At 46.2% G+C, this 14,427-nt stretch overlaps 1 protein-coding gene across 2 annotated transcripts in view; it reads right to left on the bottom strand.

Annotated features, from left to right (window-relative positions):
- The window catches only part of Unk (unk zinc finger), a 31,838-nt gene extending 18,888 nt beyond the window's left edge, over positions 1-12,950 (bottom strand). Inside the window, exon 1 of one of the 2 annotated variants that reach the window (XM_057774841.1) lies at positions 12,753-12,950. In XM_057774841.1, coding sequence (XP_057630824.1) covers positions 12,753-12,856 — 104 coding nt within the window. In that variant the 5' untranslated portion in view covers positions 12,857-12,950. The remainder of the gene's footprint in view (positions 1-12,752) is intronic. The other variant, XM_057774840.1, reaches the window with a different exon arrangement.
- Between the last annotated feature and the right edge of the window lie 1,477 nt (positions 12,951-14,427).

Below are 14,427 nucleotides of genomic sequence, written 5' to 3'. Positions count from 1 at the left end.
GAACCCACAGCCTTGCACACGGCACTCTACCGCTAAGCCACACTCAGAGCCACCTCAGCCATTTCTTACTCTTCTTACTCTGCTGTGCATGTTAATCATGACACACTCCCCTTTACAGGTTGAGTGTACCTCATCTGGAATGCTGGAGATGAAAGTCACTTTTAATCTTTTGGAATTTGGAAAACCACACATTAAGCTATCATGGGGATGGAACATAGAATTCACTAAGTTCATTTATGTGTCACATACGTTTTATAAATGTCAGCGCTCGAGTAATCAGAATTATAGATATATACCACCATGTCATCCATACCTGTGACCCACTACAAAGATTGAGGAGAAAAACTTCCCACTTGGTTTTAATTTTCCTTTATTTTTGTAGTTACACGTGTATGTGTGCATGGGTAGATGTGTACATGTGTGGAGGCCAGAGGCTGAGGCTGTGGTCTTGCTCTATTGCACTCCCCCTATTTGTTAAGACAGAGGCTCTCACTGAACCGGAGCTCAACAATGTGCCCAGATCCTCCCGTCTCCACAAGTGCTGCCATGCCTAGCTTTTTAATCTGGATGCCGGGGACTCAAGCCCAGGTCCTCATGCTTAGAAGATAAGCACTTTACTGAACAGGACATTTCGTTCACCCCTCTACTTAGGACATGATGAAACTGCCAGTGGGCTCAGTATCTTCTTTATCTCCTAAATAAACCGAGCCACCAACAGGAAAAGTCACCACACAGAAACACAGAACGCTACGTCATTTTTACTTGCTAGACTCCTTTCCATCTTCTCTGTCTCCTCGCTCTCGGCACTGTTGTCAAACTCTACACACTGGCAAAGAAAAAAGGGGCAAGAATTGAGGTGTTTTACAGAGCTGACAAGGTTTGCTATGGTTACTACAGTGAATGCAGATACAGCCAGTAGACCAACCTAAATGCCTGAACACAGGGGCTGCCCTGAGATGCCGGTGCAAACCTTAACAGGCATCTCGATATTGAAGAATGAGCTCTTACCCTTCAGCAGACACTCTCTCCATCTCTTTCCCACCCTCGGAAGGAAAAGCAGTTCACTTCATAAAGCCACTGGGGAAAATAGGCTTCTTCCTTTACTTTACAGACAACATAAACTGTGAGAACCTACTCAGCCCAGCCGCTCTCCAGCCTTCCCACAAGGGGCGTTCACCTGACGCTCACTAAGAATGCAGACACTGCAAGGCTGGGAGGAGGAGCACTTGGGAGCTTTCAGCAAATCATAAGTTTTCCCATGTTGAACCGAAGGCTGCCAAACCTCAGCAACAAGTCATATGCTCAAAAGATGCTCTTTGGTAGCAATTTTTATTAAAACTATAAATTTGGGGCTGAAGAAATGGCTGAGAGGTTAAAGAACACTGGCTGCTCTCCCAGAGGTCCTGAGTTCAGTTCCCAGCGACCATGGTAGCTCATGACCATCTATAATGAGATCTGGTGCCCTCTTCTGTCATGCAGGCACACACGTGAGCACTGCATACATAATAAATAAATCTTAAAAAAAAAAAAGCCGGGTTGTGGTGGTGCATGTCATTAATCCCAGCACTTGGGAGGCAGAGGCAGGTGGACCTCTGTGAGTTCAAGGACAGTCTAGTTTACAAAGCGAGTTCTAGGACAAGCTCCAAAACTACACAAAGAAACCCTGCCTCGAAAAACCCTGCCTCATGCCGGGCGGTGGTGGCGTAGCCGGGCGGTGGTGGCGCACGCCTTTAATCCCAGCACTTGGGAGGCAGAGGCAGGCGGATCTCTGTGAGTTCGAGACCAGCCTGGTCTACAAGAGCTAGTTCCAGGACAGGCTCCAAAACCACAGAGAAACCCTGTCTCGAAAAACCAAAAAAACCAAAAAAAAAAAAAAAAGAAAAAAAAAAAGAAAAACCCTGCCTCAAAATAAATAAATAAACAAACAAACAAACAAACAAGCCTGTTAAGTTCACAGTTTAAACTCATTAAAGTTTCTAATCGGTAGTTTTTAGTATATTAAATCACATGCAATCACTGGGCTAGAAATACCTCAGTGGTGACGTGCTTGTGTAGTATGAGTGGAGGTGTGGCTAGATGCCCAGGATCATATTAACCATGCCATGTAGTACACACCTACAATCTCAGCACTCAGGGGGAGGCACTGCAAGCGTGAGGCCAGTCTAAGCTGGCTGAGACAATGCCTATGAAGGAGGGAGGGTGTGTATAACAAGGCAGTGTGGCAGTGGGGAGATGGGAGGGAAGGAAAACCACAAAATACACTTTGTTGGAAATGTTATAACGAACAGGGTGGTGGCGGCGCACGCCTTTAATCCCAGCACTTAGGGGTAGAGGCAGGGGGAATCTCTGAGTTTAAGGTTAGCTTAGTCTAAAGAGCGAGTTCCAGGATAGCCAAGGCTACATAGTGAAACCCTGTCTCAAAAATCCAAAAACAAAACAACAGCAAAAACAAAAAAGTTATATGATACCTTACACATTATGTGATGATTTTAAAAAATAAAAATAATTTTTCAAAGCAGAAAAAAGTATTGCCAGGCATATAATCCCAGCACATGGGAACAGAGACAGGGAGATCTCTGTTGAGTTCCAGGACTGTCTGGTGAATAGAGTGAGATCCAGGACAGCCAGGACTAAGTAGAGAGATTCTATCTCAAGAAAAAAAGTATCAGCCGGGCAGTGGTGGCGCAGGCCTTTAATCCCAGCACTCAGGAGGCAGAGGCAGGCGGATCTCTGTGAGTTCGAGACCAGCCTGGTCTACAAGAGCTAGTTCCAGGACAGGCTCCAAAACCACAGAGAAACCCTGTCTCAAAAAACCAAAAAAAAAAAAAAAAAAAAAAAAAAAAAAAAAAAATATTCCCATTGGACAGAAATAAATTCCATGCACCGTTTTACCCACAGGTATTTTAAGAAGCGCAAAGGGTGACTTTATAGACTATATGCTATGGCATGGAATGCTGGATGTCTAGACGATACCAAATCAAAATTTTTAGCGTTTTTAAATAATTAGGCTAATATAACTTTATATATTAGCTAAGAATGGCAGAAAAACTTGCATTCAATCCCAGCACTTGGGAGGCAGAGGCAGGTGGATCTCTGTGAGTTCGAGACCAGCCTGGTCTACAGAGCTAGTTCCAGGACAGGCTCCAAAACCACAGAGAAACCCTGTCTCGAAAAACCAAAGAAAAAAAAAAAAAAAAAAAACTTGCATTCAGCATCTTCCTTCATATAACACAGTAGTGTGTCCCAAATTCATCCATGTTTAAACGGAAGACAGAGGCCAGCCGTGGTGGCGCACACCTTTAATCCCAGCACTGGAAAGGCAGAGGCGGGGAATTTCTGTGAGTTCCAGCCCAGCTGTCTACATAGTGAGTTCCAGGATAGCCAGGGCTACTTGTAGAGAGAATCTGTCTCAAAAATAAAGAGGCGGGGAGCAATATACTTAGATTAGCCATAACTGTCCATAGTTGCAACATGAAAATATAGAAAGTGCACTTGGCTAGTAAAGGAAGCCTTCTTCAGGTTCAAACACAGTTGGATTAAAGAACAACAATTATTAAATTATTAAAAAATACTGTCCAGTTTAGAAACGCAACCAAAGGCCTTTCGCTCCCACCTCCTTCCACAAGTGGAGCTGCAGACAGAATCTGCTTTCCCAGCTTCTCATCTAGTAACTCCTAACAAAAATACCAGCGGGCAGAGGTCTAGCGAAAAGCCTGCCTGCGTGCTGCTCAGGCTGCAGGGCTCTAGTGACCTGCGTGTGCACAGGGCTCCTAAGACGCATGAGAAGGAGGCCTCACCTTCAGGCATCAGGGTGTTGGAAGCGGGAAGTAGTAGGTCCACGAGGGTGTCTTGTTTTCTGCACTTACATGGGGTGCTATCTCCAGAGAAGCTCCTTACAGAGTATGCCCAAGATGCATTGCTCTAAGTTGTTGCTCTCAGAGTTGTCCAGCTGCCCTCACCAATAAGTCAGTCTTTGTAGGATGACAGAAATCACCAAATCACCAGTCAGAGCAGAAGCATATGGACTGAGGGGAAGCCTTCTTTAGTGTCTAACATAGCTGGATTAAAACAAAAAAACTTAACCATTAAGCAGATCTGAACTTTAATCATTACTTTAGACATAGCAAACAATGAGGTGTCAAGTTTAAGAGTCTAGTCTCAGCGTGGGTCTTACATTAGTATTCAGGCATCTGTACTGGCCTGCCCTTAGGGTCCTGACAGGATGCGTCCTCAGCTGCAGTCACTAAGAGCACCCCTGGTTACTCTCTCTTTGTTCCCTTTTAAAAGGTGGGCCCTGTCCATCTCCCATCTCTTTTTCTTTCTGTCTCTCGTCCCCAAAGACTAGTCTCTGCCCCTTCTCTCTCCTCTTCCAATACACGATGTTTCTCCTTCCCGCGATTTTCTTTTCTTTCTTTTTTTTTTTTGGCTTTTTGAGACAGGGTTTCTCTGTGGCTTTGGAGCCTGTCCTGGAACTAGCTCTTGTAGACTAGGCTGGTCTCGAACTCACAGCAATCCGCCTGCCTCTGCCTCCTGAGTGCTGGGATTAAAGGCGTGCGCCACCACCGCCAGGCTTTTTTTTTTAAATGGAATTCTTTTTTTTAAAAAAATATTTATTTATTATGTATACAGTTAGCCAGAAGAGGGCACCAGACCTCATTAAGGATGGTTGTGGGCCACCATGTGGTTGCTGGTAATTGAACTCAGGACCTTTGGAAGAGCAGGCAATGTTCTTAACCACTGTGCCATCTCTCCAGCCCCCCTTCCCGCGACTTTTTAAAATAAATTGTAAGCCGGGCGGTGGTGGCGCACGCCTTTAATCCCAGCACTTGGGAGGCAAAGGCAGGTGGATCTCTGTGAGTTCGAGACCAGCCTGGTCTACAAGAGCTAGTTCCAGGACAGGCTCCAAAACCACAGAGAAACCCTGTCTCGAAAAACCAAAAAAAAAAAAAAATTAATTGTAACACCACGAACACTTATTAATGGGGTCTGGTGAGAACTTTTGTAATGCAGGAAGTTAATTTGATTTGATAAACATGCAAATGAGATCAAAAAAGGATTACAGGCAATTTAGTTCATCGCCTCCGACTCCGCTAAGCAACTCGTTCTGTAACTTGCACTCCAGTACTGTATGTCTGGCTTTACTGCAATTTGCAATAATGACCTAAATACATGTCCACTTTCTGAATTTTCCAAACACCATCAGATGAAATCCAGTAAAATTCTTAACAGTAATGTACCAACTAACAAAACTGTCTCAAAACAGCTGACGGAACTCCATTCTCTCTCACACATTCTTCTTCTCTATCCAAACAGCTGGCAATGGGACTCCACTCTCTCACACAATTCTTTTCTCTCTCCAGTCTCTGTAACCCAGGCTGGACTTGAACTGACAGGATGACCTTGAACTTCTGATCTGCCTGCCTACTTTCTGGGTACTAGGACTACAAATTTGCCCCCTCCCTTTCTATGCATGCTAGACACTCATTCTACCAACTAAGCTACACCCTTGGCCATGCTCCTGAAGAAAGTATCCCAGGTAGAGGAGGTGGCTCAGAATTGGCACCCACAGCCAACCCTAAAAACCTAAATTCAGTCTCTAAAATCCACATGGCAGAAGGAGAAAACCCACTCTTACAAACTGTCCCTGGACCTCCACAGCTACACATGAAACAAATATAAAGTTATAAGTACAACAAAAAAAAAGAAACAAGTTCAGTTGGTGGCGGTGATGAACGCCTTTAAACCCAGCACTCGGGAGGCAGAGGCAGACAGAGCTCTTTGAGTTTGAGGCCAGCCTGGTCTACACAGTGACTTCCAGACCAGCTGTTTTAAAGAGGAAAAAGAAAAAAAAAAAAGAAAGAAACAAGTTCTAAATTCACGTGATGCCTGTATATACAGGATTATATTTTATATAGAGAGAGCATTTCTTGTCTAAAAATTCACCTACAGGGCAAATGTGGTAGTGCATGTCTTTAATCCCAGCACTGGCAAGGAGATCTAAATTCAAGGCCAGGCTGGTCTATATAGCAAATTCCAGGCAAACCAGGGCTACACAGTGCGACCCTGTTTCAAAAATGATGGAAGGATGGATGGATGGATAAATGGAAGGAAGATTAGATGGACAGAGACAGACAGACAGACAGATGATAGATAGAATCACCCCACAACCTTTTCAATAACTAGAGTTTCATTTTCCTGTATCAAGACCATTAACAAGGCTGGAGAGATGGCTGGAGATTAAGAGCACTGGCTGCTCTCCCAGAGAAACTGAGTTCGATTCCCAGCAACCACATGGAGGCTCACAACTACCTAGAATGAGATCTGGTGCCCTCTTCTGGCATACAGGCATACATGCAGGCAGAACACTATACATAATAAATTAAAAAAAGAAAAAGAAAAGAAGCATTAACAAGTTTGAGAATCGAGCAAAGTTAAAGGACTCCAAAAAAGATATACTTTGAAGCGTAATTCCTCTTACAGGGGCAAAAATAACAAAAGAAACCAATATTTTAAGCATTAACCTCATAGTGGCACACCTAATCCTGGCACTCGGGAGGCAGAGACAGGCAGATTTCTGCGAGTTTGAGGCCAGTCTGGTCTACAAAGTGAGTTCCAGAACAGCCAGAGCTACATAGTAAAACCCTGTCTCAAAAACAAAACAAAACAAAAAGATACTTTCCTATTGTCCTTTCAAACAAACTGCTTAGCCGGGCGATGGTGGCGCACGCCTTTAATCCCAGCACTCGGGAGGCAGAGGCAGGCGGATCTCTGTGAGTTCAAGACCAGCCTGGTCTACAGAGTAGTTCCAGGACGGGCTCCAAAGCCACAGAGAAACCCTGTCTCGAAAAACCAAAAAAAAAAAAAAAAAAAAAAAAAAAAAAAAAACTGCTTAAATTTATATCTCTGTGTGTGCGTGAGCACATGCATGCGTTGGAGATCAGAAAATAACCTGGCAGAGTTGATGTTTCTCCTCCCACCTTCATGCGGGTTTCTGAGTTGTGAGGATTAACTCAGGTTGTCAGGTTCAGATGTACCCACTGAGCCATCTCACCGGCCCCTCAACTAACTGCCTTTTGTTTCTGTTTTTTTCTTTTATTTTTGAGACAGGGTACTCCATGTAGTACTGCCTGTCCTGGAACTCAGGAGATCTGCATGCCTAAGTGCTGGGATTAAAGGCAAACACCACCACTACACCTACCCTAGCTGCCTATTTCTCTCGCGCCCTCACTCTTTTTCTTTCTTTCTTTCTCTTTTTCTTTTCTTTCTTGAGACAGGGTTTCTCTGTGTAGCTCTGGTTGTGCCAAACTCACTCTGTAGACCAGGCCGTCCTCACAGAGATCTGCCTCCTGAGTACCGGAACTAAAGGTGTGTACCACCCGCCCAGCTTCAGCTAATTTTTCTTTTCTCTTTTTCTTTTTTTTGGTTTTTCGAGACAGGGTTTCTCTGTAGTTTTAGAGCCTGTCCTGGAACTAGCTCTTGTAGACCAGGCTGGTCTCGAACTCACAGAGATCCGCCTGCCTCTGCCTCCCGAGTGCTGGGATTAAAGGTGTGCGCCTACCACTGCCTGGCTTATCAGCTAATTTTTAATGTACTTGTTATATGAATCTCTAAATCTATACTTCTGGACACAGTGTGGGATGTAACTAACATAACACTCCCTATTTTCTTTAATTTTATTTATGTATTTTTTAGTATGAGTGCTGTCTGCATGTATGCCTGAGGCTAGAAGGCATCAATCCCATTATACATGATTGTGAGCCACCATGTGGGTGGTGGAAATTGAACTCAGGACCTTTGGAAGAGTAGTTTGTGCTCTTAACCACTGAGCTATTTCTCTAGCCCAAAACTTCCTATTCTTAAATCTGTTTTGTTTTTTTTTTTTTTTAACTCTTCTAAAAATGTACAAGGTAGACTTATTACAAACAAAACTGCCTGGTGGCTGGAGAGATGGCTCAGAGGAATAGAGCACTGGCTGCTCTTCCAGAGGTCCTGAGTTCAATTCCCAGCAACCACATGGTGGCTCACAACCATCTGTAATAAGATCTGGTGTTCTCTTCTGTACTGCAGGATACATGAAGGAAGAAACCTATATACATAATAAATAAAAATCTTTAAAAAAAAAAAAACTGCCTTAAACTTAGCCCTTGGCAGTGGATCTCTGCAATTCAGCCTGGTTTACAGAGAGAAGTCCAGGACAGCCAGGGCTGTTACACAGAGAAATTCTGTCTCAAAAAACTAAAACAAAAGATTAGCGGATCCCAGCACTCGGGAGGCAGAGGCAGGCGGATCTCTGTGAGTTCGAGACCAGCCTGGTCTACAGAGCTAGTTCCAGGACAGGCTCAAAAAGCCACAGAGAAACCCTGTCTCGAAAAACCAAAAAAAAAAAAAGATTAGCGGAAATATGACAGTAAATATCTTTCAAACTACTGTTTATATAAACCTTTTGGCTTCAGGAGCGTTCAAGCCTTCCTGGTCACACGTCTGCAATCCCAGCACCTGGGAGGTGGAGGCAAGCAGATCGGTAGTTTAGGGTTCTCTTCCACATAAAACCCGCCTCAAACAAAACAAAATGACAACAACAGCAAACAAAACAAAAACAAACAAAAAACAAAAAACGAGTAACGGCGAGCGGTACCTGAAAGGGAGAGAGACAGGGAGAAAGATACTGAGTCTGAGGCAGGCTGTGCTTCATTGAGAGAACCGTCCCAAAGGAGTACGTCACACAGTTTTAAAAGACAAAAACATTTTGGGGCCAGAGAAATGGTTCAACAGTTAAGAGCACTGGTTGCTCTTCCAAAGGACCCAGGTTCAGTTCCCAGAAAACCACATGGTAGCTCACAACTGTCTGTAACTCCAGCTCCAGAGCTTCTGACATGCTCACAGATCTCCATGCAGACAAAAACACCAGTGCACATAAACTAAACATAAGTACATTTACAAACAAACAGCTGGGCAGTGGTGCGCATGCCTTTAAACCCAGCACACAGAGAGGCAGGCGGATCTCGGTGAGTTGAAGGCCAGCCTTGTCTACAGAGCTAGTGCCAGGACAGGCTCCAAAGCTACACAGAGAAATATTGTCTTGAAAAACCAAAACCAAAAACACAAAAGCCAACAAACAACAGCTGGCCATGGTGGCACACGCCTGTAGTGCCACACTTGGAAGGCGGATGGAACAAGGATAGCTCAGAGAGTGCCAGGTCTGGCTGTGCTATGTATGAAAACTCATTTTGCCGGGCGGTGGTGGCGCACGCCTTTAATCCCAGCACTCGGGAGGCAGAGGCAGGCGGATCTCTGTGAGTTCGAGACCAGCCTGGTCTACAAGAGCTAGTTCCAGGACAAGCTCCAAAAGCTACAGAGAAACCCTGTTTCAAAAATAAAATTTAAAAAAAAAAAAAAAAAAACCACCTCATTTTGCTGGGATTAAAGGTGTGCACCTCCAAGGCCCAGCTAAAAACTCTTAAAAAAAACTCCCAGTTCCCCTAATCCCCAAGGACAAAAACTGCATTCACTTCATATCAGGGACACCAGGTATACTTGTACCACCTGTGTCCTCATGTTCACCAAACGCGGATCTGGATGATCAAGTTTTCCAGGTCATTGTTTCTCAATGCCAGAATTTACCTGTTCTTGTTTTTAGTTTTTTGGGGGGTTTTTTGGTAGATAAAAAGATAGGAAGACCAGTAACCTCCATCTCTCAGATAAGCTTGGGTACTTCATTAACTCCTATGGATTTAAAAGCTGTCTCAAGCTGGTGAGATGGTTCAGAGGTAAAGGCACTTGCCACCAAATCTGATTCCTGGGACTCATCTGGAGAAAAGTAAGTAAATGTTCTAATAAATAAATAAATAAATAAATAAATAAATAAATAAATATGACTTAGGAGCCAAGTTCCAAGACTACACAACAAGCTTCAAAGAACAGAAAAACAAACGTCAAACAGGAATCAAAGAGGACAAAAATTCAGATATTGGGACTGGAGAGGTGGCTTAGCAGCTAAAAGCACTGATGTTCTTGAAGAGAACCTTGGTTTAATTCCCAGCACCCACATGGCAGCTCACAACCATCTGTAATTCCAGTTCCAGGGGACCTGATGCCCCTCTGGCCTTTAAGGGCACCAGATATGCCCCTGCTGCACAGACACACAATTAGACACATAAAAACACAATTGCTTAAAAACTCAAGATATGCCAGGAGGTAGTGGTGAACCCCTTTAATCCCAGTAATCAGGAGGCAGAAGCAGGTGGATCTTTGTGAGTTCGAAGCCAGCCTGGACTACAGAGGGAATTCCAGGACAGCCAGGGCTACATAGAGAAACCCGTCTCAAAAAAAGAAAAAAAAAAACTCAGATGCTAAATTGGACATAACCACACACAACTTTAATCCAGCTCTCAGGAGGCAGAGGCACGCAGATGTCTGTGAATTCAAAGGCAGCCTGGTCTACAGAGTGAGTTCCAGGACAGCCAAGGCTACACAGAGAAAGCAAACAAGTAATTCAGACACTGACAATTACACTGTGTTCGCTCCTTTCATCTGTCAGAACCCATTCTAATGTAACTTCACTGGATCTCAATGACAACATAACAGTAGAACAGACAGCAGCTACTTGTGGTAGCCAAGTCCTGTAATCCCGGAATGCTGGAGAATGAGGTAGAGGAAAAAGATCCCCAATGTGGGGGAGGGTCAATATAAGCAACACAGTGAGTTCCAGGCTTGCCAAAGCTACACCGCAAGACCTTATCCTTAAATAAATAGATGGCCTTGGAGATGGCTCTGTGGGTTGAGTGTCTGCTGCACAAGACTGAGGACCTGAATACGAATCTTCATCACCACGTAAAAAGCCAGGCATGGCCGCACATGCTCAGAACCCCAGTGTTGGGGGGTCGGAGGAAGTGGGCCCCCAGGAGCTCACTGGGCAGCCAACCTGGTCAAGCTTCAGGTTCAGTAAAAGAATCTTTTCTTTTTCAAGATTTATTTTATGCACACAGGTGTCTTGTCTATTGTATGTCTGCACACCAGAAGAAGGCATGGGATCCCCATGAGATTATAGTTACAGACAGCTATGAGCCACCATGTGAGTGTTAGGAATTGAACCAGGGACGCAAGAGGAACAGTCAGTGCTCTCTTAATGACCGAGCCATCTCTCCTGCCCATAAAGATCCTATCTCACAGGACATCTGACCTGATCTCCAATTGCGCACGCACATATCCACAAAAAGAAACTAAGATTTATTCAAGTTTGTTTGGTAATTGTACTGAAAACCATGATCCAAGCAACCAAAGATCATTAAAAAGTTCCATAACAAGGCCCTGTGGCAGATTTGTAATCCGGGTTAACTCAGGAGTCTAAGGCAGTAGGAAAGTAGTAACTAAAGAAGTAAGTGGGTGTGTGAACTACAGCTCAATGGTAGAGCCCTTCCCCCACGCGTGGGATGGCGCAGAGCTGGGAAGGCACTAGTTGCCAAGCTTGGCCATCGGAGTTGGACCCCCATAACCACATGGTGAAAGGAGAGAACCAATGCCCTCGGACTGTTTGACTTCCACACCTGCGCACGCATGTGTGTTCCCACACACATGTACATATAAATAAGTGTAATACAAAAGTACCAATTAAGTTTACAGATTTGCAAATCGAGACTACACTGCTGTGTGGCCAGGTAAGTCAGTGACTTCTTAACCGAAAGCGACAGCAAGGATGCAGAGAACTCCAGTAAGAAAGGACCAACTGAGTCACACTGCAGTCAAGCTTAGCCGTCAGCCAATATCATAGAGTCCCTCGAAAACCAATACATTTCCTATAACCGATGTTCCCAGGTCCATCTCCCAAAAGGCCTTGTCAAGCCAAGCTCCCCCTGCCTGCCTTTAGTTCTCTATATCCCAACAGTTGCTTCCTGGCTTACTCGAGTGCTGCTCAAGCGCTCAGATTCTGAACTCGCCGTGGGTTGGGATCCTGAAAATACCGACACCGCCCAGGCACCTGAAGGGGGTGAGAGGCACTCCTGACCGGCTGGGAACGGAAACCAACGTTTTACAAGGGGAAGCCCATCGCTGGCCTTTGTCCCACAGCACCTAGGCCCACTGTGCCGTGACAGCAATGAAAGCAGGGACCTAGGCTGGCACACATGCAGCCTGGCAGGGCTTTTCTGAGGCTCCCTCTCCTGCCAGATTCTGAAGGGGCCTGCAATCGTACAGCACCCCGGGGGTGGCTCGCTCACAGGCCGGACAGTACTGCCTGCGAAGAGTGATTCCGTGTCTGCACGTCTGACTGCTTAAGGGAACTCAAGCGTGGGTGATCCTCGTGGACAACCAAGAGGCCTCTGAGCTACAAAGGAGCTGCTCGGGCGCACAGACGACTGCAAGCGAGTCGTCGTTTCTAGACAGGTCTAGGGCCGGCTCCTACACAACTCAACTTGTCATGTCGTGGACTGCTCGCTCGCCAAGAGCCTGGTCCTGTGGTTTTACGGTCTGAGGAACACTCGGGCCTCCAAGGCCTACCCTGGGAAGTGTGTACTCGGGACCGAGCTCCTGCCTTCCCAACTCGGAGACTGGGACCGAGTTTCCCGCCCCACGGCCCGACCAGAGGTTGGTGACAGTTAAGGAAGCTGGGACCGGCCCTGGCAGGTTGGAACCGGTCTGGGCCAAGCTGGAGAAGGAAGGGGGGGGGAGAGACAGCCTCGCGCTCTCCCTGCGCGCGTGACTCACGCTGGCCGCTGACGTCAGGCGTGCGCGCGCGGCGGGGGGGGGGCTCTACGTACGTGTAGTGCTGCGGTTTCTCGGGCTGTGCCTGCAGCACCTGAGCGGTAGCGGCCGGGGGCGCCGAGGAAGCTGCCGAGCCGCCGGGCCCCGGGCCCTTCGACATGGTCCTGTCTTCCTGCCTCTTCGCCTCTCCCCTTTTATTATTCAGTCTGCGCGGTCGGCGCCGAGGACCCACAGCGCCTGCGCCGCGCCACGAGAACGTGAAGACCCCCCGCACGGCAGCAAAGGTTGCTGGGAGTTGTGGTCCTCCTTTCGGCGGAAATTTTACCGTTGGCACAGGGTCGCTGCCGAAGCACAAGACCACAATACCCAGGGATCTTTGCGGACCGTGTCCCGGATGCTAAGGACCCGCGATGTCTTGTGGTAATTGTAGTCTGGCCACTCTTAACTAATACCAACGTTTTTACAGTGTGGTGGGAGGAGAGCCCTTTCTTGAAACTGGAACCATCGGAGTACAAGAAGCGAGTTAGGGAGGCCCTAAACAATTCCAATCGAAAATGTTTCAAGTGTAATTACGCTGCCAACAGTGTAGTAATTACCTACCTCCTTACCAGTACAGTCTGCGCATGGTTGCTAAAGTCAGCTAGAGCATTGCCTCCAAGCAAGCAAGCTTGTGAGCCAACTTCTTCCTGAGATGGTAGTAACCTGTACATCACCAGAGAAAGTAAGCCGGCTGGTAGACAGTTTGAGGAAGCTTTGTTAAAGAAGCGTTACACTACACCATACTGTTCCCGTACCTCATTAACATTTACCAGCCCTGAAACCTGGGCTCCGTCTGAACTCAGTGGCTGGCCCAGACACCTTGTTTCCAGTACATTAAGGTCCAAGGGAGAACTCAGTCTTTATCTAGTGGTTTTCCTAGATACACTGGTAAGTTGCGGAGAAGCATCACGGTAGACCCATACGAAGGGCCAGGGCGTGAGTAAGGAATGAGTTATATTGTGCTCTGGTTCCCTTTTCTGGAAGACCTTTTCTGTTTGGGAAAATACAGGGCCATAGCCTCACATTTAGGCATTTGGTTTTATGACATGACCTCCACGGGCTGGATATAGTGACTCATGCCTAAGGAGGAAAATCACAAGTTCCAGGCCAATCTGGGCTACAAACTGAGACACAGTCTCAGAAAACAAGAGCAGAGTGACACATGCCTTGGTCCAGGCACTCGGGAGGCGAAGGAAAGTGGATCTCTGTGCGTTCAAAGTCAGCATGGTCTACATAAGGTAGTTACAGGTCAGCCAGAGCTTCCCTCTGTCTAACAACCACACCAAAAACAACAAAACAACAGGAATGGGAAGATGGGCCGGGGGTAAACGTGCTTTCTTTGGGAGGCTGGAAACCTGAGTTCGATCCCTGGCACCCTTTGTTAAGGTGGAAGGGGAGAACCCACCCCACGAAGCTCGCACCTCTCACACATGCATCACACACAACCAACCAACAAAATGTCCATCGCCGGGGGTGTAATGCTGTCCACTGACCTGTTCTCTGTTCAATATGCTTCAAAATCGTTTTCTTTTGTTTGTGATATACGTTTGTTGTTGTTCTTTTTTTAAAATCTTTTATTTATTTATTATGTATGCAATATTCTGTCTGTGTGTATGCCTGCAGGCCAGAAGAAGGCACCAGGCCTCATTACACATGGTTGTGAGTCACCATGTGGTTGCTGGGAATTGAACT

This window comes from Chionomys nivalis, chromosome 7, assembly GCF_950005125.1.
Source record: "Chionomys nivalis chromosome 7, mChiNiv1.1, whole genome shotgun sequence".
In the NCBI taxonomy this organism is placed as follows: domain Eukaryota; kingdom Metazoa; phylum Chordata; class Mammalia; order Rodentia; family Cricetidae; genus Chionomys; species Chionomys nivalis.
The sequence above is the reverse complement of the archived record's forward strand: the minus strand, read 5'-3'. Positions and strand labels throughout refer to the sequence as shown.